The 27,847-nt window shown below is 40.0% G+C and overlaps 1 protein-coding gene and 1 pseudogene across 3 annotated transcripts in view; one reads left to right on the top strand and one right to left on the bottom strand.

The window, feature by feature from the left end:
- Positions 1-6: 6 nt before the first annotated feature.
- Positions 7-27,847, top strand: part of Ppp2r5e (protein phosphatase 2 regulatory subunit B'epsilon) — a 165,270-nt gene continuing 137,429 nt past the window's right edge. For 2 of the 3 annotated variants that reach the window (XM_008850493.2, XM_029554759.1), the window contains exons 1-2: positions 7-44; positions 2,361-2,524. In XM_008850493.2, the coding sequence (XP_008848715.1) occupies positions 2,368-2,524 (157 nt within the window). In that variant the 5' untranslated portion in view covers positions 7-44; positions 2,361-2,367. The remainder of the gene's footprint in view (positions 45-2,360; positions 2,525-27,847) is intronic. The other variant, XM_008850494.3, reaches the window with a different exon arrangement.
- On the bottom strand, positions 18,989-19,079 carry LOC115067241 (annotated as a pseudogene).

The following is a 27,847-nucleotide window of genomic DNA, read 5'->3' on the forward strand; positions in this document are numbered from 1 at the left end:
CGCAGCCACACATCGTCTTCGGATTCTTCCCCAGGAGCTTCAAGGTAACTTGGTCCCTCCGGCCCCTGGCTCTCCTCCCGGGAACCTGCAGGGCAGCGGGCTCGGGAAGGCCGGGCCCAGGCGGGCGAGGGGTGCGGCGGGGTGGGGTGTGCGCCGGCGAGCGCCGGTCCCACTTGTCTGATTTACCTGCAGATGCTTTCGATGTCGCCGCCTCTCTTCTGCCTTGCCTCCTTCTCCTCCTTTTCTGCCCCTTCTGGGGTTGAAGGCTTTTTCTTGTCCCCCTTTATCCATTGGCGGGGGCGGGGAGAAGGGGGTTTGGTGTAGTGGAGACGATTCTGTGGCCGTGTAGCTTCTCCAGGGCTCTTTGGATGTGAGCATAACAAAAACAGGCCACTTCCCTGGTCCCCTCCTTCTCCTTGGAAATGCCCGGGTGCCGGCTCTTGAGAGAACGCTAAAGCTTCGGGCACCGCGGGCCAGGTGAAACCTGTTTGCCTGGGCTTTGCAGGGACCCCGCTGTTAACATCAGTTCTGCAGTGCTTTAGAGTTGAGATCCTTGACATTTATTAAGAACTTCGCGCATAAGGGACAAATGATTAAAGCAGAAAAAAGCTACCTATAGATCTCCGTTAGAGATGGAAGATGTGAAATAAGAGACAGAGAGTGATGGAAGAACGAGATTTACAGAAATCTTGTATCGTTAGAGTCAGAATGAAACCTAAATAGTTCACATACCGAGATTGCACGATCCTCTCCTAAATCCACAACATACGAATGTGATGTGGAGCTTCTTGCTGATGCAGTCATTGTGTTTTAAAGTGACCACACATTTTCTACGTTATAATTTACAAATCCATTTTGTATCTGTCACACATTAAAAAAAACTTTTCATTAAAAAAAACCAGGTCTCTTAATTCCAAACCGAAACTTAACATTGTGCCCTCCCCCATGTTTTTGTTATTTTTAATTTAGAATTCAGGTAATCCAGTTGACTGTTTAGTTTTACACAGTTGGGAGGAAACTTCCTTACTCTTTTGGGGAAGTTCAGAAACACTTGTCTTATGTGTTGGAACGACAGGTGGGCAATTGCATTTCACACTCCACTCCGGTGTGTGATCTTCTATACTGGCTGTCATTAATCTTGCATGGAGCCTCAGTTCTACCGAATGATGGCATCTGTTTAAGTTGGTGAATGAAATTGATGCTTGTGACTTTTAGGAACTAGCCTTTCTTTGAATTATTTGTAGGGTTAAAAAAAAGTGTTTGGTTCCATCAGTTTGATGGAATACAACTTAGTAATTGAACTCCAAGGTCTAAACTTGAAGGGAACTCAATTTAGTTGTCCCAGCAGGCTGTGAAGTTAGGCTTTCAGTTCAGCCTGGTGCTCAGTTTCATCATAGTTTTGTTAATTAAACTTTAATAACTTAAGATGGCTTCATTCAAAAAGAAGATGACTTCTTTGAAATGATTTTAATTATGCCTTTTGTGTGTTTAAGCAGTCTAGCCTGCCCTTATTTGCAGTATGATGGCTTATCACCGCAAACACGGCACATTGCATTGAAGTCTCACGCTTAGGTAGTTTCAGAAATCGTACATCTCACCTCTCTGTGATACACTGATGGCTTTTTTTTTGAGACAGGATCTCCCAGGCTGGCCTCAAACTCACAGCTGAGGCTGGTTTGGAACTCATAATCCTCCTGCCCCAGCCTCTTGAGTGCTTGGGATTACTGGCTTCTGCCACCACTCCTGGCTTCATTTGTGTAGAATCTTAAAGTACAGAAAGGGTTTCAGCCCATTCATAATATTAATATATTGGAAAAATGGACGTTTTCCAGCTTCAGAATAGGTCCGAAGTCACTTCGGGAATCACAAGATGAGAAGACTTTTGCAATTAAAATGGCAGACAGTATAGAGAATTGAAGTCTATGTGAGCAATTTTTATTTATTTATTATTAATTAATTAATTATTTATTTATTGATATATTTATTTGAGACATGGTCTCTTGTAGCCCCAGCTGGACTGGAACTTGCTATGGTAGATCAGACTGGCCTCAATCTCACAAGAGATCTGCCTGCCTCTGCCTTCTGAGTGCTGGAACTAAAGGCATGTACCACCGCAGCAGGCTTAGGTGAACATTTTTTTAATGCTTATAATGGAGCAATGTAATGTTAGAGCTATGATATTGTTTACATGGTAGTAATATTACTTTTTATTTTTCCCATTTACAAGACTTAATTTTATTCCCTTTCTTTGGTACACACTCACATTTCATGGATATTGTATGTGGGAATTTTAGAAATTGTGTAACTCACATGAATGCTTCCACTTTAGGACTGTGTTAATGTCACCTCTTTCTTTTTAGTAGGGATATGTCCTCAGCACCAACAACTCCTCCATCAGTGGATAAAGTAGACGGATTTTCTCGGAAGTCCGTCAGAAAAGCCAGACAGAAGAGGTCGCAGAGTTCCTCACAGTTTAGGTCTCAAGGCAAGCCTATTGAGTTAACACCTCTGCCGCTGCTAAAAGGTAAGGCTATGATCAGGTGACAGTTTTTTTTCAGTGAATCTTCTGTATCTGTATATAATTTACTTTTCATAGAATTTTGTGTCTGTTAATATTGTGTGTTACAGCTTGAAGGGCTAAGAGGTTTCATATACACACAGACGTTCTGGTGTGTGACCCATTCTCTTTTTTTAAAGGGCTCCTCTAAATAGCTGTGGGCAAGTAAGGAGACTTATCAGGTGAATTTCTAGGCTGGAAACTAAGTAGCAGGTAGCAGAAATGTCTGTTTTTTTTTGTTTTTATTTTATTGTTTTTTTGAGACAGGATCTTCCTGTAGCCCCAGCTGGCCTGGAACTCCCTATGTACACCAGGCTGGCTTTGAACTTACAGACATCTGCCTGCCTCTGCCTCCCGAGTACTGGGACTAGAGGTCTGCGCCACCACACCCAAAACTTTTAAAAAAGCATGTTTGTGTGTGTGTGTGTGTGTGTGTGTGTTTGTGCGTGCACTCATCCACATGGGTGTACCATGGCACACATCTGGAGGTCAGAGTACAACTTGTGGGAGTTGGTTCTTTTCTTCCAACCTGTGGGTTTTTTAGATGGAGTCCAGGAGGTCTGGTTTGGCGGCAAGCTCCTGGACCTACTAAAAGGTCTTGCTGGCCCTATCAGTGCTCTTTTATTTTTTATATGCTTAGTAATAGCACTAATTGCACTGTCTCAGTCAGGAAGTAGACCCCAGTAAAGGAGGCACTACGCCTAACTTGCATAAAGGAAGTGGAGTTTGAAACAATTCTGTTTTAAAAATCAAGAAAATAGAGTTCATAATTGATGTACTTTATTATTATTATTATTATTTTTTTGGTGTTTTTGAGACAGGGTCTCCCTGTAGCCCCAGCTGTCCTGGAACTCGCTATGTAGACCAGGCTGGCCTCAAACTCACAGAGATCTGCTGGCCTCTGCCCCCCAAGTGCTGGGATTAAAGGCGTGCGCCATCATGCTCTGCTGATGACATCACTCTTATTTTCAGATAATAAACAAAAGTATATAATGATCATGCTTGCATAATATTTTACTTTTCAAAGTATTTTGAGGAAGGATTTGTTGTTGATTTTTGAGATGGTTTTCTGTTGCTAAGACTGGCCTTAAACTCTCTCTGGCTGAGACAAGCTTTGAGCTGATAACCATTTGATTTGGCCACTGCTTCTCAAGTTCTGGGGTTAGAGGTATGCACTGCCAGCCTGTCTAAGAGAGCAAGTTTTTAATATGAGAACAGTTTTTTTTTTTTCCCCCCTTTCTGAATTATAGTCTTCAGTTTTTGTTTTAGTATGTAGATAACTCTTTGTTCCTTTTAATTTTCATTGTTTGCTTCATGTTGGTAAACAGGAATTACTTGAAATGTATCAGATCAATAGCTGGTATAACGTGGAAAGTATCACAATATTCTTGAAGATGAAATTTTGTCTGCTAAATATTTAAGGGTGATGAGGAAGGAGACAGAACAATATAATAGACTTTAGTAACTCAGAGGAGACTAGGCAACCTGGCTTACTAGTTCGTTAATGCATACTTCATTCCTTTTTCTTTTTTCCCTGATTGCCTCCCTCTCTTTCCTCTTTCTGTCCTTCTCCCTCTTTTTTCTATTTTTTGAGACAGGGTCTTGCTATGTAGCCCTGGCTGGTCTGGAACTCACAATGTAGACTAGGCTGGCTTTGAATATCAATAATTATCCTGCCTCTCCCAAGTGTTAGGATTACAAGTGTGTGCCCTCTCATTTGGCCTAAAATGCATACTTATTTTTGTAGCAGTTTATGTGGAATTAGAGGTATTATAAGAAAAACTGGAATGATACTGAAAAAATTCTGAAAGGTTAGCTTAGGGTAGCTCCACACATGTCTAGCTTTACTGTGGAGACGCTCTTTTCTTTTTTTTCTCTTTTCTTTCCCTTCCTTTCCCTTCTTCTTTCCCTTCCTCCCTCCCTCCCTCCCTCCTTCTTTTCTTTTATTTTTTTGATACAGCATCTCCCTGTAGCCCCAGCTGACCTGGAACTCACTTTGTAGACCACTCTGGCCTTGATCTCACAGAGATCCACCTGCCTCCCAAGTGCTGGGATTCATTGAGTGCACCACCACACCTGGCTGAGATGATTTTTTTTTCTTTAGAGAAAATTCATAAATAAGATTCTGATATTTGTACTTGAAACTGGTGGAAACTAAATGAATACTGATTTCTATAAAAATGATACAATTGGGGTTAGGACCCAGTACCCAGTGATGGAGCACTTGCCTAACAAGCCTGAGACCTTGGGTTTGATCCTCAGCATTGTAATAAGAAAAAGAAAAAAGATGATATATCTACTTATTAGTAAAGTTATTTTTTGACTTAAAATTTTGCTAACAAAAGTGAAAATAGTTTGTATGCTGTCTTAAGAAGAAAAAATGAAGGAAAAATTCGAGGTCATTAAGCCAACCATGCTTGAAATGCAAAGTCAGGAGACACACTGGGTTCCTTAGAAGTCATTTTATTTGGGGCTGGAGAGATGACTGAGTCATAAAAGCCCTGGCTGCTCTTGCAGAGGACCCATGTTCAAATCCTAGCACCCATGTGGTGGCTAACTGTCTGCAGCTGCAGTTCTAGGGGATCTGATGCCCTCTTCTGACCTCCGGGGGCATTGAATGGTATGGGTGCACTTGGACGCATGTAAGCAATACACTCGTACATATAATAAAAATAAATAAAAATATTAAAAAAGTCATTTTATCTGAAGTAGACATGTGTAGCTATTAACATCTATATCGAGGGAAGGACTTTATTCCTAGGAAGCCCAGATTCAACGTCTTTAGGGTTAGAAGGCATTTATAGTTTAACCACTACATTCATTTCTTTTTTTTAAAAAACATTTGTTTTTGTTTTATGTGTATGAGTGTTTTTGCCTACATGTATGTATGTATGTGCACCACATGCATACAGTGCCTATAGAAGCCAGAAGAGGGTATCAGAGCTCCTGAATCTGGAATTATAGACAGTTGTGAGGTGCCATGTGGGTGCTTGGAACAGAACTCAGGTCTTCTTTGAGAGCAGCTCTTGACCTCTGAGCCCAGCCCCTACATTCTTTTTTTTTTTTCCTTTCTTTTTGGTCTTTTTGAGACAGGGTCTCCCTATAGCCCCAGCTAACCTGGAACTTGCTAGGTAGACCAGGCTGGCCTGGAACCCACAGAGATCTGCTTGCCTCTGCCTCCCAAGTGCTGGGATTAAAGGCCTGTGCCAACATGCCCTACATTCATTTCTTAAGGCTCATGATAAATTGAGTATTCCAAGGTAGACTACTGGGTTTTTGGTAGGGAAAGAGAAGAATTTGGACATGTTTATTTTATCCTCTCTTTAAATCGTGATTAAAATGGACCTAAAATGCCCCATTAACTATTTCTAAGGTTATAATTCGGTGGCATGAAGTACATTCTCATTGTTGTGTATCTATCAGAACCATCCATCCAGCACCCCTTCATGCTCTCAGCTCTGTTCTCCTAACTCGCAGCCCCTGGCAACTACCATTCCTCCTCATGTTTCTTTGAAGTTCTCTGTTCTGAGGCCTAGGTTAAGTGGAGTCATGCAATATTTGTCCTTTTGTGACTGGATTATTTTACTCAACATAATGTCTTTGAGGTTCATCTGTGTTGTAGAATTTGTCAGAATTTTGCTGTTTTTAAAGGCTGAGTGATATTTCAGTACATATATAGCGCACATACTGTTTATTCATTTATTCGTTTTAGCTGTTATGAATAATGCAAACATGAGTGTGCAGCTATCTATTGGGAGACCCTGCTTTCCTTTCTTTTGGGTATATACCCAGAAATCGAATTACTGGATTATGTGTTTAATTTTTTGAGGGATTGCCATGCAGTTATCTGTAGAAGCTGCATTTCCATCAGCACTGTGTAAGAATTCTAACTTCTCAACACTGTCACCAGTGGTCCCCTGTTCCCTTATAACAGCCATTATAAGGGGCATGAAGTGTTTTATCACTGGGGTTTTGATTTGTATTTACCTCATGCTTATTGACGTTGACCATCTCTTCATGAGATTATTGGACATGTACATATCTTTTCTCAGTGTTTTTTTTTTTTTTTTTTTTTTCTTTCATTGCTGGGGATCGAACCCAGGACCTTCTTGCACATGGTTAGGCAAATGCTTCACCACCGAGCTACATTTTACTCAACCCCTTTTTCTTAGTTTTTGAAGTTAAGCCTGGTAGTCTTAAAAGTTTTCTAAGAACTCTACTCTCTAGGAATAGGTTTTGTGCATCTGCATGTTTTACCACCAGGGGAAAATTAGAGAGCAACTGGACTAGACACATTCATGAACCCAATTCCAGCAGACTGAAAGTGATTCTTGTACAGTTCACATGAACAGCCTGGCAGTGTTCCGATGTTAGGTTTCTGTGTGTGTCTGGAGAGTAACAGAGATGTGCAATTAGGCTCAGTCTTAAGAAATGGGTTTTTGCTCATGATTTTTTGTAGTGAATGTAAGGATCTTAAATATTTGTTTCTTACAGTGGATTGGGTTATTTTTGCCTTATATTCTTATCAACTTTTTAGAAATAATTTACAGAATAGAATACACAGGAGGAGGAATTTCATTTCTAGGATTGTTTTTTTTTTTTTACATTAGGAAAAGCCAGAATAAATCAGAATAAGCTATGTATATACATACTAAAGGATAGATACTGACTTCATTTTCTAAAGTATTTCTCTAAGAAGGCTTGAGTTATTGGGACACAACATACATTGCAATTGAATTTTGTGTGTTTGCTTTAAAGAATAAATTTCTTCAAGGTATTTAGTTTTAGGGAAATTTGAATATAGAAATTGTATAAACATAATATCTTTAGAAAATGTGAGCCTTGGTCTGGCAAGATGGCTCAATAGGTAAAGTTGCTTGTTGCATAAGCCTGGTGACTTGATTTTGATGCCAGGAACCCAAGGTGGAAGGAGAGAGAACCCATTCTGAAAGTGTGTGTGCGTGTGTGTGTGTGTGTGTGTGTGTGTGTACTCCCAACTCTCCCTTTCCTCGACACTAATAGTAAAATAAAACTTAAAACTCTAAGCAAGTAATTTTTGAAATCTCAGAAATTAGACATTTGTTAATGGTCACATGTATATGCATTATCAGAATATTATATTACTGTAATATTTGGCAGACATAAGTTACATTATTTCATAGCATTTTCAGAGTCTGCTTACCTGTAGAGCTGTAACAGAAACTGAAGAGAAAGTTTGTATTTTGCCATCTTTGTAGTAAATTATCCTTTGATATTTGTATCATGGATGTTATTTTTGTAGAAAGAACACTAGCATGTATTCCTGTGTAAATGTATAGAGCGGCCTGGCCTTTCCTCAGCTGTGTGTACTGAAGTTTTATGCCAAATTTTGCAAATATACACATTTGTATTTTCTCTATTTTTTTTTTTTTCGGTCTTCTTTTTGAAACAGGGTCTCCTTGTAGCCCCAGCTGCCCTGGAACTCACTATGTAGACCAGGCTGGCCTCAAACTCACAAAGATCCGCCTGCCTCTGATACTGAAAATTTTTTAATGAAAACCCCAGTAGGAAACCCCAGTAGAGGTTTGGTGCCATCTGTGCCTGATAAGAAAGTCAAGATTTAGCCAGGCATGGTGGTGCACGCCTTTAATCTCAGCACTCTGTGAGTTCAAGGCCAGCCTGGTCCATATGGTGAGTTCCAGGACAGCTGGGGCTACGGGGAGACCCTGTCTCAAAAAGACCCAAAAAAAAAGAAAGTCAAGATTTGTTACAAGATTTGAATCACATAGTGGTACTATGCCTGTAAAATGCCAGCACTTGGGAGACTGAGGCAGGAGAACTGTGAGTTCAAGGCCAGGCTGGGCTACAGAAAACCAGAAAAAAAAAGTCACTTGTATGTTCTTTGTACTGTATATCAGTAAGAAAGCAATCTTTAACAGTTTTCTCATTTGGGCAAACTGGGTCCTTAGGCAAGTGCATACAGGCTGGCACATGTTTGTGTTAAGAAGTAATGATAGCACCTGGTTAGTTGATTTCTATTTTCTACCCACTCTGTCCTGCCTCAGTGTTTTGTTTCCCTCCTCACCTTTAGCTGATTCTACAAGTTTAGATTTGAGTGAAATGGGATTATAATGAAAGTGATACTGTTATTTCCAGCTTTGGACGTTATTTTTTAACACACTTTGCAGATAGCTTGGGCAGTCCAGGAGCTGTGGTGGCTGGAGGTATCACTCAGCAGAAAAGAATTCTTTGTTTCTTTGTGGTAATATTCCTTCTAGAATAAAATTAAACACCTTAAAAATTTTGGTACTGGGATTTAACCCCAGGGCCTTGTGCATGCTAGGCAAGTGTTGTTTGACTGGGCTACAACCCAACCTCTAAAAACACTTTTTTTGAGTGTGTGTATGTGTGTTCACATGTGTGTATGAGTAAAGGCCAGATCTCAACCTTATATATTGAGGTGGGGTCTTTCACTTGAACAAAGAACTGACTGATTTGGCTAGTCTGGTTAGCCAGTTTGCTCCAAAGATCACTTATCTGCCTCTCAGGGTTGGGATTACAGGTGGGCCACTCCGTTTACCCAGTATTTGTGTGGGTGCTGGGGATATGATCTCAGGTCCTCACGCTTGCACCATAAATGCTTTATCCACTGAGCTATCTTTTCAGTTCCTAAGAACATACTGCAAAAAAAAGCTTTAGTTCTAAAGATTAAGATTCCATTTTTAGTTTTAGAATGACAGTTTGTAAGAACTTCCTAATTATCATTTAAAGCTAGTTTTGTGCCTTTCTACTGATTAGTTTTTCATCTTCTAGATCTACTTTGTGGAGTGTAAAGTAGAAATGTGTAATACAATTAGAGGTTTTGTCATTGGGTAATGTAGTTAGCCAGTGTGTTTGTAGAAAGAAAAGTCTTTCTTAGGCGATGGTGTCCTGTATTTTGGTGTTTCCCCTTGCTTTTGTGTATTGTAACGTGGCGCTGTTTAGGGGAAACTGCAGGCTTTGCTGGCCTGCAAGAGTTGGAGCTTGTCCTCTACCTATATTGTCCTGGGCAAGGGAATGATATGAAAATCTTTCCTTATTTATAAAAGGAGGATGGCACAGACAGTAGAGGTGGTGAAGCCATCCATGTTCAGTAAGTACCACCTATTATTGAGCTGAGATTTCAGAGTACTAATGTTATTGTAATCATGAATGCTGTGAAATTATTATGGTTTCCTTGCAAAAAATTGAAATCAGAAGTTTCTCTAAAAATTATAAAACAAGAGCATAGGTTTGTAGTTACAAACCTTTTAAACCAAATCTTTTTCATTCAAATAGTTAATGTTTTGAATTTACTGGAATACCTGTCTGAGCCCCCCTCCAACTTTTTTAACATTTTAATTTGTTTGTTTGGGTCTGTATGGCATGCTGTGTATGTGTGTGTAGATCAAAACAGCTTGTGAGGATTGGTTACCTCCTTCTACCGTGTGGATTTTTACCAGTTGAACTCGAGTTATCAGGCTTGGTAGCAAGCACCTTTACATCATCTTGCCTACCCCTTCTATCTGTTTTTCTTTTTTTTTTTTTAGTTATTTTTCATTTATTTATTAATTATTATTATTATTATTATTTTTTGGTCTTTTTGAGACAGGGTCTTCCTTTAGCCCCAGCTGTCCTGGAACTCACTATGTAGACCAGGCTGGCCTTGAACTCACAGAGATCTGCCTGTCTCTGCCTCCTGAGTGCTGGGATTAAAGGTGTGCACCACCATGCCTGGCCTAGTTATTTTTATTTTTATGTGTATGAGTGCAGTGCCTGATATAAGTGCACCTGTGCCTACAGTGTCCTCAGAGGCCAGAAGAGGGTGTTTGATCTCCTGAATTTGAGTCACAGATGGTTGTTAGCTACCATGTGGGTGCTGGGAACTGAATCCAGGTCCTCTGCAAAAGCAGCCAGTGCTCTTAACCATTGAGCCATCTTTCCAGCCCCTTATTTTTATTTTTATTTATGTGCATGTGTGTGTGTCTTTGTGAGTGTATACTGTGTGTGTGTGTGTGTGTGTGTGTGTGTGTGAGAGAGAGAGAGAGAGAGAGAGAGAGAGAGAGAGAGAGTGTTGTAAGCTGGGACTGAACTCAGGTCTTCTGTAAGAGCAGCAAACACTTAACCCCTGAGCCATCTCTCCATCCCCAGGAACATTTTTCGTTATATATCCTAATAGTTTGTTTCTGTGGCATAGAGAATTCTCATTCAGAGTTATGTGAGCCAAAAGAAATAGAAAATAACTGTTCCTAATTTGTTAATTCAAAGTAGAGTATTGAGTTGCATTCATATTAATTTCTATTAGTGTTTGATAAACTCAGGTTGAATATTCCTTAATTGAAATACTTTGGGGTTTTGGAGTGTTGGCATATACAGTTTATTTCTTGAAGAACATGGTGGTTAGAGAGACTGCCTCCTGTCTCCCTGTGCACTTGAAAATCTGAGTATAGCATTTAAACATTAATTTGACTTTTAATAGGTGCCTGTAATTTAACTTTTATTTTTTGGAAAAATCTAGATGTAAACTTTTACTGTAAATTAAAAAAATGAACTTCTTAAGGTTTCAACTTAATCAGTTGTGAAACAAGTAAAAAACCTTTAAAGGTACATCGAGAAAAAACATTTGAAAAGGTTGTTATTGAAGAGATGTCTTTAGATGAAAAAAGCCAAACCCTGTGCAGCATAGTTAGTGCAGGTAGCTCTCGTCTGATCTCCCTGCAGAAAGTAAGAGCTAAGTATTAAATCCTGTCTGAGATTTTGTTCATTTCTCCTTATTGGAATTTTATGTTTATTATTATTTTTTTTCTTACTGGATGACCAGATGATGGTAGAGCTGGTAATCTAGCATTTACTTAGCTCTGCCCTCCCAAGTGTACACATTCTCAGCTGGTGGGTTGATTGCTCTGTCGCTTTGCCATTGGCTAGGATTTTCTGGGGCATCTGCATTGGTCATTGTGAGGTATAGTTGTTGAGTTGGCTACTGACTCATCTCCGTAGTTTTCCTTAACCTTTTCATTGTTTCCAGGCTGTCTTTGATGACCAGGGCGTCTGCAGAATCACTTTCTGTAGCCCCTTTGCATATTTTGTTTCTCTGGTCTACCTTGTTCTCTGAAGCCTGATTGTTAGTAAGTCTCAAGAATTCTCTCTGCACAGGAGCGTTGGGATACTGTGGTAGAGACCTGCAGGGTCTCTGCATTTGGTAAGGTGGGACCCTTCCTCTGTGGTAAGGCAGGCATTACTGGCCTGGCCTTGGGGAGAGTTTTCCTTCTTTTTCCCACTCTCATTGTTCTCGTAATTCTCCTGGACCCTTCGCGTGGGTCCAGGATAGGATAGGATCTTTAATGATATTGCTGTCTTGAACTAGAAGATCACCAGAACCTGTAACATTTGCTGTGTATTCTTTTCCTCCTTCAGCAGTATGAAGCTCTACAGTCTATCTCCTCCACAACAGTTATTTCCTGGGGCTGTTCTTCTCTACTGGCAGTCTGGTGTACAAAGAAATCTGCCTTGGCTTTTCTGTTGATGAATGCTACATATCTTTTTTAATATTGTGTCCTAAAACCTCCCTTGCCAGTGACCTTTTTGTCCTGCCAGTAGATGCCTCCAATATGAGGCCACCAAGCCACTGCTGCCTGTGGTACCATACTCCCTGTGAGCAGTACTGAGGGTTGGGGCTGGTGGCTACTCAGTTTTGATCCTGTTGCTCACAGTTGAAGTCATGTTGATGAACTGGTCAGGTGGCCGAACCCTTCCGAGATGTGATGGCCATTAAGCCTCTGGCCATTTAGGGCTATTCAGGTTCTTGGGATTTGTTCCTGCTTCTGATGGGAACACCATATAACTTTTCACTTCTCCAAAACTGTACCAATAGCCCACTGTTGACCAGAGTCTTAACAGTAACAAACAGTTGATTAACACATATTTTTACATGTTGTATGAATTATATATTATGAAAAATACAAGAAAACTAAGAGATCATGTTTTCCCCGCACTTTGTAATTAACTGGGGAGAAGGACTGCTCACTCACTGGACGTGACAGGGCTTCAAGCAGATGTTATCAGTTCCTGAGTTCACAGCAGGAATAGTAGGAGGTGGCTAGGAAATTACAGTAGTGCAGGATACACTGTGGTTTATTTTATGTAGTTAGTATTTAATGATGGTTCTTTTTTTTTTTAAATATGGTGTCTCACTATCCCAGTATTCTAGTTCAGGCTGGCTTTGTACTTGTGCTCTCCCTCAGCCTCTTCAGTGTTGGGATTGTGGGCATGTGTTACTCTACATCTGGGTTAAATACTGTATCTTTATGTTCGTTTACTTTTTCTCAATTATGAATGGTACCATGTACAAGCTGGGTTTATGTTTCTAAATTTTGATAAATGTAACTTTTTATGAGATGATATTATGGTAGTAGTAAAACAGACTCTGATATATTTTATTATATATTTTATTCACTCATAACTTTTTTTTTCTTTTTTCTTTTTTGGTCTTTTTGAGACAGGGTCTCCCTGTGCCCCAGTTGGCCTGGAACTTGCTGTGTAGACCAGGATGGCCTTGAACTCAGAGATCCCCCTATCTCTGTTTCCTGAGTGCTGGGATTAAAGGTGTGTACCACCATGCCTGGCTAGTAAACTTAATGCAAATTTTATTTTAACTTTGATACCAATTTATAAATGAACCTTTTTTAAAAAACAAAACAAAACAAAACACAGAATCTCCCTGTAGCCCCAGCTGGCCTGGAACTCACTATGTAGAATAGGCTGACCTCTAACTCACAGAGATTAGCCTGCCTCTGCCTCCCAAGTACTGGTAGTAAATGCATGGTGGCCAACATGCCTAACCTAAAACCTATATATTTTAAAGAACCAAATTATTGAGTGTTCTCTTAAAGTCCTGAGAGTGACTTTATGTTCTGATAATTCTAAATGTTTCAGGGTGAAAAAAAGTATTATCATGTGGAGAGAGGGGGTTGGATCTCCTTTGTGATAAGCTTAGTGGGATTCCGTTGACTGATGTTTTGTGCTGCAGATGTGTAGATGTTAATTAAGTGCAGTGAAATCCTTTTGGCCTTCTGGTGTTTGGGGATCCCTTGTAGGCTAATCAGATCATCAGACTTACAGTTTAGAAGAGTATAGTATATTTGAATATTATAATGGACTTTCAAAGTAGTGTTTTTATGGTGAAATTTTCCCATTCATAAAACTTATATTTTGTATTAATGCTAATTAATATTACTTATAACATTTTGCATGCTTGATAAAGATCAGTGAATCTGAAATCTGGATAGTTTCCAAGAAGGCTAAAGTGGTTCTTACTTTGCAAAGCTGACATCCCCTTTAATTAAGAGTTTGTTTCTGGGGCTGGAGAGATGGCTCATCAGTTAAGAGCACTGGCTATCCTTGCAGAGGATCTGGGTTCGATTCCCAGCACCCACAAGGCGGCTAACAACCACCTGTAACTGCAGTTTCAGGGGAATCTGATGCACTCTTCTGATCTCCATGGGGACTGCATGACACGGGTGCACTTACATACATGCAGGTAATACACTCATACACATTTAAAAAAAAAAAAGTTTGTTTCTGACCTTTGCATTTGAAGATTTTTCTTTTCCAAGACAGTGGTGGGATCTTATTTTCATGTTTTCAGTAGACCTAAGCATGTAGTGAACATCCTAATTGGAAAAAAAAAAAAAAAAAGGGTCTGTGTATTACCCAAGCAAGTAGGGGCCTCCCTGAGGTGAAAATGTAGGTCCTGGGCCACATGTACTTGGATTTGAATTCTGGGTCCATTACTTGGTGGCATTTTGTTTTCTTATCTCTAAAATTGGGAGAGTATAGGACCTACTTGCTACAGTCAGATTAAATACCAAAAAAAGCATTTAGTTCAGTGCTGGGTACATTGTAGGAACTAAAGAATATTGTAGGGGCCTCCCTGAGGTGAAAATGTAGGTCCTGGGCCACATGTACTTGGATTTGAATTCTGGGTCCATTACTTGGTGGCATTTTGTTTTCTTATCTCTAAAATTGGGAGAGTATAGGACCTACTTGCTAGAGTCAGATTAAATACCAAAAAAAGCATTTAGTTCAGTGCTGGGTACATTGTAGGAACTAAAGAATATTAATTGCCCTAATTATTGGAAAAACTGCACAATGGGAAAATATTAGTATTTTTCATCTCACTTTTATTCTTTTAATACATTATACAGATTATTTCCATTTCAGGAAGGAAAAAAAAATGGACTCTTGTTGAGCTACAAGAATTTAATTTCAAAGCCAAATAGAGAAGTGGTTCTTACGGAATAATCTTACCATTGTTGTTAATGTCAGTTTCAGACAGGCTTCTTGTTTTAGGAGTAAGTACCTAAAATGGGTAATATAGTTACTTTCAAGGGTAATTCCATTTGTGGACAGATACAAGGTAAAATTCACCTGGCTAAATGTGTTTTAGTAGTTGTCTACCGGGGCAGACTCTCCAGACTTCTTTTTTTTTTTTTTTTAAAAATTATTTTTTAATTTTGTGTGTAGTGTGTATGAGTGTTTTACCTGTATGTATGTAAGTGTACCTGTGTCATGCAATGCACACAGAGGTCAGAAGAGAGCATCAGATTTCTCTGCTGTATGGGTGCTGGGAATCAAACCTGGGTCCTCTTCAAGAGTGGTCAGTGTTCTTAACTGCTCAGCCATCTCTCCAGCCCCATCGCTTTCTGTTTTTTTTTTTTAATATTTATTATTTTAATGTTATGTGTATGAGTGTATTGTCTGCATGTTATGTGAGTGCACCTGTGTCATGCAATGCTGCGGTCAGAAGAGGGCGTCGGATTCCTCTGGAACTGGAGTTAAGGATGGTTCGGAGCCGCCATGTGGGTGCTGGGAATCGAACCCGGGTCCTCTGCAAGAGCAGTCAGTGCTCTTAACCGCTGAGCCATCTCTCCAGTCCCTCTTTCTGGGTTTTAAACCATGGTGGTTTTGTACCATTTTGCCTTGAGCCAGAGGAAGGCAGGAAAAGTTGATTGAGAAGACTACTTTTTTGGTTTGTTTTATTGAGCTTTTTGAGCAGGCATTTGAAGCATCTGATTGAGAATTTTTCCAGTATGAGGAGTATCACAGATGGCTCCTAGTTGAGAAGATTCTATTTTAGGGTTGATCTGAGTTTTAGAAGGCCTTGGATCCTCTCAAAATTCTAGCCACTTTTATGTCTCTGTGCAGACTGGCATTTTTCTAGGCAAAGGTTTTGAGTTTTTATCAGATTCTCAGAGAAGTTCCCCAAAGGTTAGGAGCTGCTACTGCTGTTGGGTGCGTGCATGGTTTGTTTTCTCACTCAGAGGAAGGAAAGTTTGTTATATAATCCACCTCTTTATGGGAGATCTCGTGATTAGAGGTTTCCTCTTATATATCCTGATTTTTTTTTTTTTTTTTTTTTTTTTGGTCTTTTTGAGACAGGGTCTTCTTGTAGCCCCAGCTGGCCTGGAACTCACTACATAGACCATGTTGGCATTGAACTCACAAGAGATCTGCCTGCCTCTGCCTCCCAAGTGCTGGGATCAGTGCCCAGCGTCTTTCCTGATTTTTAATTCCTTTTAATGTCAGGAAGAATTTTAGAAGATTTTGAAGGTAGAAATCACTGCATGACTGTTCTCTTGTTACCTGGAGGTTTTTGATCTTTGATTTTGATTTTTCATTAGAAAAATTAAGCTGGATGAATAGCAGTATCATTGGTTAAGATTGAGCATAAATGCTCCCTCACCCCCAATAATTGTGGACCTAGAAATTGGTCTTTTCTGATAAAGGAATAGCTTAACAACTATGAAAAAGAAAAATAAAATTTGTTGGTTCTGCTATATGCTACGCAGTATTCCTGTGGAGTCTCATTTAGATCTTCTAGCACCACCAAGACAAGGTGTGTTTGCTTGTTACTGGGTCCAGGCAACTCATTCCTGCAACAGAACCAGGGTTGAGAGCCCAGGCTTATCAGGCTACATTGCCTTCTCTATTATAGCCATTAACCAGTGGAGCCAGGTGAGCCTTGGGGCTAACCTGAGACCTCACATGCGCTGTACTGGGATGGCTTATTACTGATTGCAAGAACCTTGAAAGTTATAAGGTGATTAGAACAGGATGAGGGGAGTAGCTAGGCCAGCAGCAGCACTTGATGGGGAGTCAACAGGACAGGATACTGCGCTCTGGAGGAGGCCAGGTAGGATGTGAGGCTGGGTCACTTAGATTCTGTTCTGAAGAAGGCATGGCAGCCACAGGATTGGGAGGAAGGGCTTAGCACACTGGCTTTCCGCTCTTCTTTTTGTCTTCGGGGAGCAAACTTACTGTGGGAAAGGGACTCGGTTCAATAGGTGGTAATCCTGGCTTTCTGAACTAAGTTATATAATTTCTTTGTAAATTGAAATTACATTTTTGTAAAAATAGTACTCTTTTTTTCCAGGGTGGTTGTGTGGAGTACGTGAAGTAGGCATTGTAAAGTTCCCAGCATGCCAGCTGCCTAGTAAATATTCATTCCCTTATCTATCTGTTTGCTATTGATCTTGGAGTCAGTCCAACAGACAAGGATCTTGTTTCCAGAATCCCCAGGGTCGTGGGGAAGAGATCTGGCAAAAGTTCATTTGTGATGTAGGTATCATAAAAGACTTATTTCACAGTGATATTAAATTTTAATTTATTTAATTTAGGGTTGCTTGTGCTTGAATACTGTTCAAAGTAAAATATCAAAACATGGAAAAGATGGGAACTTGGTACTATTTCAGGAAAAGTACTGTCCGCTAAATAAGGAAATGCAGTTTTTGGAATTAGCCTCATGTCCCAGAAGATATGCCCAGCTGTGATTGGGGCTGCCCCTCTGCTAGTCCTTAGGAAGCAGGACAGTGTGCACAAGGTAGGTTCATGTTTCCGAGCGGTTGTCTTGTAGCAGTGTAAAAATTACAGCTATTGTGTGTCTTATACAGAATAGACACTCTTTTTCTTCTTAAATGACTGGTTGCAATCAAGAATATAGCAAAAAGGAAAGAGTATTTTGAGACTCAGAAGACTGCTTTTTAACTTTTTCTCATCTTATTAGTATTTCATAAACATCTATGCATCAAAAGGACTGGTATTTAGCCCCGATTTGTGAACAGATGTAAAAATGAGTTGAAAACAGATTGACACAGGGGCCCTTTAAAGTAAAAGGAGGTTTCAGGATTTCCATTTCAGTGCTGTTTTTTGTATCTCCACCTATCTACATTTGTCTCTTTTTAAAAATTTTTATTTTTTATTTTATCTGTGTGGGTGTATTGTCTGCACATAGGTAAGTGCACCCATGTTGTGCAATGCCCAAGGATGACAGAAGAGGCTATTGGATCCCCTGGAGTTATGGACAGTTGTTAGTTGCCATGTGGGTACTGGGAATCAAACCTGGGACTTACACAAGAACAGCCAGTGTTCTTAACTACTAAGCCATTTCTCCAGCTTCCTACATTTGTTTCTTAAGGTTCACCTACAACTGATAGGACTAGGTAGTGCCTTTGTTTGTTTGTTTTTGAGACAGCGTCTCTCTGTAGTTCCAGCTGGCCTGAAACTTGCTTTGTAGACCAGACTGTCCTCGAACTTTCTGAGATCCCCTGCTCAGCCTCCCAAGTGCTAGACGAAATGTGTATGCCACCATACCCAGGTTTTTAAAAAATTAATTAGTGACCTTTTTTATTAATTAAAAAATTCTGTTATTCTGTGTGTACATACAAAATTTGTGTGAGAATGTGTTCCACAGCATGCCTATGGAGGTCAAAGGGCAATTTGTGAATTTGGTTCTTTCCTTTCACCTTTATGTGGGTTTCAGGGGTTGAATTCAGGTCATCAGCCTTGTATGGCAAATGCTTTATTTACCTGCTGAACTATCTCATTGGCCCTTTCTTTTGTTTCTTTTTTCTTTTTTAAATACTTACTATTTTTATTTTATGTATATGTGTGTATTGCCTGTGTGTAGGTAGGTGCATCCGTGTTGTGCAATGCCTGCGGAAGTCAGAAGAAGGTGTCAGATCCCCTGGAACTGGAGTTATGGAAAGTTGCTAGCCACCATGTGGGTACTGGGAATTGAACCTGGGTCCTTTGCAAGAGCAGTCAGTGCCTTTAACCGCTGAGCCATCTCTCCAGCCCCTCTTTTGTTTATTTCTTGAGACAGGGTCTTGCTATATATCCCAAGCTGGCCCAGAACTCATGATCTTCCTGTCGTAGCTTTCCAAGTACTGGGATAGCAGGCATGTGCCACCATGTGACTCTTGTATCCTATGCTTTTTAATGCTCAATGTTCTGGAGCTAACCTTGAAGTTATCAGTAGATGTCAGTTTATGTTTTGGGTACTGGGGTGGAACCCAGTGCCTTATGCATGCTAGTAAGCACTCTCCCTATGAGCTGTGTCTCTGTGCCACCTTCATCTCTGTAAACTGTCTTGAGTGTTATAAGCTGTTTAACAGATATCAAAACTCATACTAAATAATGAGTTCTGGGTTGTAAAAGAGGATTTGTTTTCTGCACGAACACATATGCAAGCACTGCTGTTTTGAATGAAATAGGTCATTTAGAAGTAATGTATGGTAGTGTTTTCTGGACATGACATAGTCATTGCACTTATGAACTCATTGCAGGTGTCATTGGCACAAGACTGGGCCTGTGACCATTCCATCACACATGGGGAAGGGCTCCTGAGGCCTTGCTCCTCCTCCAGGGACTGTGGGCAATTAATGGTTGCTGGAGGAGAGCTGTCATTTCCTTCAGTGATGAAGCTACTGATAATTTGCCTGTCCTCCAGTAAATAATCCCCCTCCTATGCTCCTGCAAGCAACCACTGTTAAACTCAGTGGTGTCCCCCTCACCCCAAAACAGAAACATCAAAGTAGGAGTGGGGCTTGCTGGAAAGAAAAAAGTTTCTTTTTAAAACTGTTTTCTGTTTTTGTATGGGTTTACGATATGAGTGGGTATGCATATTCTTGTCTGTGAGTACAGTTAAGTGCTTACACGTGGGCATATGGAGGTTAGAGAACAGCTTTGGATGTTGGTCCTGGCCCTCCACCTTGTTTGAGACAGTCTCTTGTTCACCACTGTGTGTGCCAGGCTAGTTGGCCCAAGAGTTTCTGATGATCCTGTCTCCATCTCCCATCTTACCATAGGAGTGCTAGGATCACAGATTCATTGTCTGGCTTTGTGTGGATTCTGGGGGATCTAAACTCACGTCCTAACACTTTCACAGCAGGCCTTTTAACCACTGAGCCATCTCCCCAGTCCAGAAAAAGGGTTCCAGAGAGAGGGAGGGTGGTGAGACAGGGTAATGGGAGGATATACATAACTTTTTAATTTATATATATAATATATATATAAATAAATAAATTGTATCATTGTATGAAGTTGTCAAAGAACTAAAAAGGAAAAGAAATGTGTAGTTTAGTTTGTTTTAAGAAAGCTTAAAGTTTTTTTTTTTTAAATACAGGTTCTTATTATGTAGCCCTGGCTGGCCTGGAACTCATTATATAGACCAGGATGGCCTAAAACCCACAGAAATCCACCTGCCTCTCTGTGTGCTAGGACTAAAGGTGCGTACTACTACACATGGCTTAAAGATATTTTTAATCAAAGACAAGTTAAGATAAAGCTCTGAAACTCAGTAGCCTCAAATTGGGATGTGGCTGAATTCAGGGGAGATGTGCCTGTAAGTTTTAGGTGTCAGAATTCTGATGTAGCCTTTGGCCAATGAGGAAACTATATTACTGAGAATTACTTTTTCTATAGGTACTAACTTGGATAAAGCTGTACTTTATTGTATTTAGATTTATGATTTAATGTTGTTAAAGTTAGTTTAGCTAACCTGGAATTTATTTAGGCATTTCTGCTTTAGTGGAGGAGTCTAAAAATGGGATACTTTAGATACTTTTAAATAAAAGTATGTATTTTGGGGGCTGGAGAGATGGCTCAACAGTTAAGGGCACTGACTGTTATTGCAGAGGACCCAGGTTTGATTTTTAGCACCCACATGGTGACTAACAACTACCCATAACTCCAGTTCCAGGGAATCCAATGTTCTCTTCTGACTTCTTTGGGCATTGCATGACATGGATGCACTTATATACATACATGCAAGGCAATACACTCATGCACATAATATTTAAAAAAAACCTATTTATTCTAAACTGGGTGTGGTGGTATATACCTTTAGTCCCAGCACTCAGGAGGCAGAGGCAGGTAGGTCTCTGAGTTCGAGGCCAATCTGAGCTACAGAATGAGTTCTAGGCCAGGTAGGGCTATGTGGTGGGAGCCTGTCTTGTGTGTGTGTGTGTGTGTGTGTGTGTGTGTGTATGTGTATGTGTGTGTGTGTGTCTATTACTTTTTACATCTATCTATCCTCTGTGTGTGTGCATGTGTATTATTTTTCACATCTATCATCTATCTGTGTGTGAGTGTACATGTGCATGCATGTGTGCGTGTTTGTGTGTGTATATGTGTGTGTGTATGTGTGTGTGTGTGTCTATTACTTTTTACATCTATCTATCCTCTGTGTGTGTGCATGTGTATTATTTTTCACATCTATCATCTATCTGTGTGTGAGTGTACATGTGCATGCATGTGTGGTGCTCAGAGGATAACTTCTGGGAGTTGATTCTTTCTGCCATGTGTGTTCTTGGGATCAGACTTAACCCAGGGCAAATGCCTTTACCCACTAAGCCATTTTAGACTGTACTTACACTCTTGAATTAAGGTGAAGCTTAAATGAAACAAATTTACAAATTTCTGCCATATTAACATTGTGCTTGTCATGTTGCTGCACAAGATCTGGTTAACTTGGCTCCTTAAGGGGCCTTAACTTATTAAAATGATCCATTCAGCAAACTTATGTTGAGCTGTATGGTGGACCAGACACTGTCCGGGAACACAGTGATGAGCAAAACAGGGTGGGTCTCTGCTCTTCTTGGGAGTGATTGACAGTGAACAACTAACAGTGATATGTTCTGTAGAAAAGCTAGGGTGACTGTTGAGGGAAGGTTTCTTGGAGGAAGTAATGTTTATGCTGGATCTAAAGCTGGAACAGGTAGGTTGATGAGATTCATCTCTCTTTTTTTTTTTTTTCTTTGAGACAGGGTCTTTAAAAATTATTTATTTATTTACTCATTATTTTTTATGTGTATGAGTGTTTTGCCTGTATATATGTAAGTGCACCTTTATGTTCAATGCTCACGGAGGTAAGAAGAGGATGTCAGATCCCCTGGAAGTGGAGTTTTGAATAGTTTTTAGCCATCATATAGATGCTAGGCACCAAACCCTGGTCCTCTGTAAGAGCAGCCAGTGCTCTTAACTGCTGAGCCATCACTCCAGCCCTGATCTTCTGACTTACTATGTAGCCCATCATTTTTGGCTTATGGGATGTTTAGTAGCATTATGACTGGATATTTGTCAGAGATAGTCTTACTGTTGGGGTTAAAATTCATTTTTCGCTTTTTTTGCTGTGTAGGGGTTCAAGCCTAGGGCCTTTTGCCTGGTATACAGTTCTACCTCTGAGCTACATCCTTGGCCTAGAGTTAGAATTTTATAAAGTTGTCATGATAACATTGTCATTTTTTATGGTACTAGGTTTCTTGAAAACAAATTAATGATTGTTTGCTTCTTAAGAATATTGCCAGTTTATTTTCACTACAAAAATGTAAAAAAAAAAAAAACATGCCTTTTAAGAATTAAATCCATCTATAGTTACAGTTCTGTGCTGTGTGTAGATGGTCCTGGATACAATCTACCATGTCATTAAACTGTATGGTTCTAAATTTTTTATGGTGGTCTTCTTTGTTGTTGTTTTGCTTGTGTTTTGAGAAAGGGTCTTACTCTGTAGTCTAGGCTGGCCTGGAACTCACTATGTAGCCCAGGCTGGACTTGAACTATGGCAGTTTTGCCTCAGCTTCCTAAGTGCTGAGATCACAAGCAAGAGCCACCTTCTAGGCTTCATATCTTTTAAGTCAGCCTTATTAAGCACTTCTTGGAATAGTGAAGGACATGATACAATATTAATTCATTAAGAGGTAAAGTTTAGAAGATTAGAACTAGAATTATTGTTAGCATCCATTGATGTTCATTAAATGAGACCTTAAGCTGCAGTAAACCACACTTAGACAAGGCAATAAATATTTGTGGTGGTATGGTTATTGTGAAGATTAGAAAGTGAATAACTGAAAGTATTTGAAAAATGACAAATTAAATACAAACTGAACCTACCTCCTTGACACTGGCTAGTTTAAAAATGTCATATTATAGTGCAAATTATCAAGGATTGTCTGTGCTGTATTCTGTGGGTGATAGAAATTGAATGGAATTAATACTTTTTTTTTTTTTTTTTTTTGGTCTTTTTGAGACAGGATCTCTCTGTAGCCCCATCTGGCCTGGAACTCACTTTGTAGACCAGGCTTAAATGACCACTCCTGTGCCTAAATGGTTAATGAATGTCAAAATGATTTTGGCAATTTCATGATTAGTCGAGCTTCGCATCCGTATGAGAGGGTCTTAACTCTGTAGCTTTGGCTGGCTTAGAACTTGCTATGTATAGACCAGATAGACCTTGAACTCAGAGGTCCACTTGCCTCTGTCTCCCAAGTGCTAGGATTAAAGTCATCTAAAGCAATCTTAAAAAAAAAATTACTTAGTGTGTATGTGCACACATGTGCACAAGCATGGGTGTGTGTGTGCCATGTGTGCACAAGGAGGTCAGAAGACAACTGTTTTGGAATCAAGTCTCTCCTTTGTTGAGGCAAGAGTCTTTCTTGTAGCTGATTTGGGGCTGTATGTATCCAGGCTAACTGGCCTGTGAGCTTCTGGGAAATTCCCTTGACTCTGCCTCCCATCTAGCTATAGGAGTGCTGAGGTTACAAGTGTAGTCCATCACATCTGGCCTTTTATGTGGACTCTCGGGATTGAACTAGGCTCGTCAGGCTTGCGCAGCAAGTCTTTTTACTGGTTGATTCATATTCCTGAATTCGGATGACATATTTCTTCCAAGTTTTAGTTAATGAATATTCTTTGTTATTTGTGTTAATGTAGTACGTTCCTTCCTCTTTCTTCCTCCCTCTCTCTTTCCCTCTGCAAGGTTGTTTATAATTATATACTCGCTTACAGGATAGTTCCTCTGTAAGAGAATATAGGGCCAATGATATGGTATTCCTTTTTGTTCATAAATGCAAGGCTAACTGATGAGGAGTTTGTCTTTTTCTTGGTGGCGTGGTCATGAAGTTTTGCCTGACTCATTTGGAGATGATGAGTGATTAAGAACTTCTCCCAAAGTGTGTGTGGTTGTGAGGGTTGATTGAGTTGGTATAGTATAGCTCACACTAAGAGCACTGCCCTGCTTGTGGCATTGCATAAAAATATTAGTGCTAATGTCTTTGTTGTTATCATTTCTTTATAAGACTATTACCTGAGTCCTTAGACTTGAGTCTCAGTTGAATCCTGTGAAGATGGTGTCTTTTTGTATGCTGTGCTTAGGAACGTGGGTGTTTATTTCTAAAAATCTATTTAGTCCTATTGACTACATTAAGTAAAATAATATATCACCGTATTACTATTTGCCTAATGAACTTTATCAAACATTTAAAAAGAATTTTAGAGTGAAGTAACATTTGGAAGCTGTCAAAATTAGTACATTGCTGAACCCAAGGACTAGTCTAGCCAAGTGTGAGCTCGTTGTGTTATGACAGATGTTAAAGCATTGTGCTCACCTGTCTCCTCCAGCTGGTGTGTGCAGCGAGTTGGAGGGGGTGGAGGTTGGGGAATTGGATGTGTGTGATGACATTGGTTATCATCATTGTGAAATGTCAGGGGCACTGTTGGTAGTTGCCAATTATAGTTAAGCAGTTGATGGGTGGGTGCTACCTGGACGGAGAGGAAATAACTATTAACCTAACGCCTTGCGTTCAATGGGAACAGGTCTTTTAAAAAACCTAACAGTGTTGTTAGAGGTTGTGCAGAAGTGTCTTTGCAGCAGGTGGCCTAGAATATGAATTTCATATGTTAAAATTGTTTCTTCATCTGTGAGTTTTTCTTAAAGCTATTTTTATGAGATGGTAAGGGTTTGTGCATGTGGTGACTTTGATTATCATTGAAATCTGCATGTAGTCTAATTTAGATGTTTTCTTTTTTTTTCTTTCCTTTGATAAGTTATGCTTATTACAGTGTCCACTTATTTCTATACTTATTCAAGATAATGAATACTATAAATCTGTATGTCACTGACATACCTTCCGTTGCTGCCACGAGAAAGCCCTTTCACTCTTGTGTATTTTGTCCTTTCTGTTTGGACAAATGACCTCAGCACCGGTTTGCTGCCTGGTGGTGATAACGTCTACCTTGCATGTTAGAAGTGATGGGTGCGAAATGCCTGGAGCAGTACCTGACACTTGTAGGTGTTTGGTAATGGACGGTTGTTATAGTTCCCTTCCTGAGGTCAGGGTTCATGCCCATTTGTTAATATATTCCTCCGTCTAGGATACTTCCCTGTCATACCCTTCTTGCTCAGTGACTGCTTTGTTCAGGAAAGCAGTTTTTCCCATGTGCAAAACAGTGCTGTTTCTTATTACAGTGTCTCTGTACTTGTTCCTGTTCTTGTAATTCTTTGAGCATCTTTGTTGTTTTTAATGAAGACTGTTTTTGTGTATTGTAGTTGTGTAATGGACTTCAGTATAGTTTTGAAGACTACAGTTTGTGACTGTGGTCTGCTCTGGTTAGAAGGAGAAGGTGGTGTTTTAGAGGAGTAGTTTCTGAAAGGCCCCTGATTTTCAAAGGTTTCCAAGTACTGTGAAAGGCTCTGGGCAGAAGTTTCTTCTTCTGGTTTTTGTCATTCATTTTTTCAGTTGTGTCTGAGACTGGCAGTGGCCAGTATGTAGGAGATGTGGCATAAGCATTTGTTGATGAATGAATATAGCATTGTGCATGTGTCAAGAATTGTGGGTCTTTATTGGATAGCATTTATTTGAGTACTTTGAAGAGCAGGTACAGTATATACAAGTATTAAGTGAACATCAGTGCAACCGTGGCAATAAAACCAACTGTTTCCTGTCACATCTTGTGCTTAAGCTGGGCAGAGATTTACCATTCCACAAGAATGTACCAACCTGGCACCTTGCAGCTCCTTTCCTTGAAACGTGCTGGGAAACCTGGACTGGGACCCAGCACTGGAGAGCATGGACTTCATGTGGAGTCTTTTGGGTGGGTGCTGGGGCATGCCCAAGTGGAAGAGTTTGCTGAGGGACCCTGTGGTTTTTTATTCCCCTCTCTTACACTGGCCTCTCCGATGAGCCAATTCTGGCTTGTCAGGATTAATCAAAGATGGGACTAAAAATTTCTGCCTCTGTTCTTCAGTGTAGTTCTTTTTTTCTCTCAGACACATATCCAGTCTGTCTTTACTTTTTGTTTGATATGTGCTCAGGAAATTTAAAAAGCTGCTTTTAATTTTAGCTTTAAGCAAATATAATAAAAAAGTTGGAGTTTGCCCTTGTAGGATTCCCATCGCCTGCCTCCCATTCCTTCATGATCATTACACTTCTTAATGTAATGTGCACAGGAAGAAGAATTTTAGGCAGTCTAAATCCATTCTTCTATTCCTGTGTTTGCATGGGATTAAGAGTGAGAAGGATTTGATGGGGGTGTTCTAAAGTTTTGTTTGCTTTTTTTTTTTTTTTTTTTTTTTTTTTCCTGTCTTTTTGAGACAGGGTCTCTCTGTATTCTGTCCTAAGCTAGCATGGATCTCACCATTCTGTATGCCAGGTTGGTCTTGAACTCACCCAATACTGCCTCACTCTTTTAAGTGCTGTGATTACAGGCGTGAGCCACCATGCCCAGCTGGTTTTCTATATTTTTGGGCAACAGAAGCATGTTTAGTTGGTCATATTTTTGAAAGATTGTGCAGAATTTAGGGAGATCACTAAGAAACTCATTTTTCAAGCTCTTCATTTTTCTGGACATAATTTTATGAGCTTGTCTCTCCCCATCCTTTGTGTTTGAAGGCAGTGGGCATGTGTATTCTGAGTAGACTTGTGAGTGACCCTGAGTGGCCTTTCTTTGGTGAGTGTATCTTCAGAAACAGGTAATTGGAATCTGTTTCCAGGAATATTCTTTCTTCCTGGAGACTTATTTCCACATGTCAAATATAAACAGGGCCTCTATACTCTGGTAACTGCTTTCATTTAACCTTCCAGACAGTTGCTGTTTTAGTTCCAAAAAAGGCAGTTTTCCTCCAGCTATTAAATAGTCAAGTTTCCCTTCTTGTCCTTTTCTTTTTTTTTCTTTTTTCTTTGGTCTTTTTGAGACAGGGTCTCTCTGTAGCCCCAGCTGTCCTGGAACTCACTATATAGACCAGGCTGGCCTCGAGCTCACAAAGATCTCCCTGCCTCTGCCTCCCAAGTCCTTTTTTTCTTAAGAGGGAAAGTGGGGGTCTTTCACAGCTGTTGGCTTTTCATTGGTGATAATAGATAAGCTGCTTTAGAAATTAAACCATTTTAATACTTTTAAACTTTAGATTATTGTGGAGTCTGGAATGCTCTGACAATCTTCATAGGTTTCTGATTGACCTCCTCTGGGTAGCAGGATGCATGATGCTTTGGATGGAGCAGTCCATCAAAGGTCTTTGATAAGGGACCAAAGCAATCCATATAGGGAATTGCCAAACAGTGGTATATGTAGGGAGGACTCTGCTTGGTTCATAATGGTGGCTTGGAATAATTATGTACATTTTGTTTTGTGGTGCTAGAGATCCAATGCAGGGCCTTGCACATACTAGGCAAGCACAGTTCTCCTAAGCCACATTCCTAGCCCCACAAATAAACAACAAATGTAAACATACATACATATGTATGCGTACATACACACTACACACACTACACACACACACATACACACACACAGAGACACACAAACTTTAAAAATTGTAGCATCTAACAACTTTGGAAAGAAAGCTGGTCTAAAAGGATTTTGAAAGAAACTGTTAACAGTATTCATCTTTGGGAAATAGGAATGGAAGTTTTCACTTTCTACTTTAACATTAAAAATTAATTAAAATGCAGTTCAGTAATATACCTTTAGGTCTGGGTGCTTCCTTTTGATAGAAGGTAGACAAACCAGTAGGAATAAAAATGATTTTTTTGGCGGGGGAGTCTTTTTGAGACAGTGTCTCCCTGTAGCCCCAGCTGGTGTGGAGCTCACTATGTAGACCAGGCTGGCCTTGAACTCAGAGATCCACCTGCCTCTGCCTCCCAAGTGCTGGGACTAAAGGCATGTGCCACCATGTCTGGCTGGGAA

Source organism: Nannospalax galili, unplaced genomic scaffold (assembly GCF_000622305.1).
Source record: "Nannospalax galili isolate Female #2095 unplaced genomic scaffold, S.galili_v1.0 scaffold144, whole genome shotgun sequence".
Lineage (NCBI taxonomy): Eukaryota > Metazoa > Chordata > Mammalia > Rodentia > Spalacidae > Nannospalax > Nannospalax galili.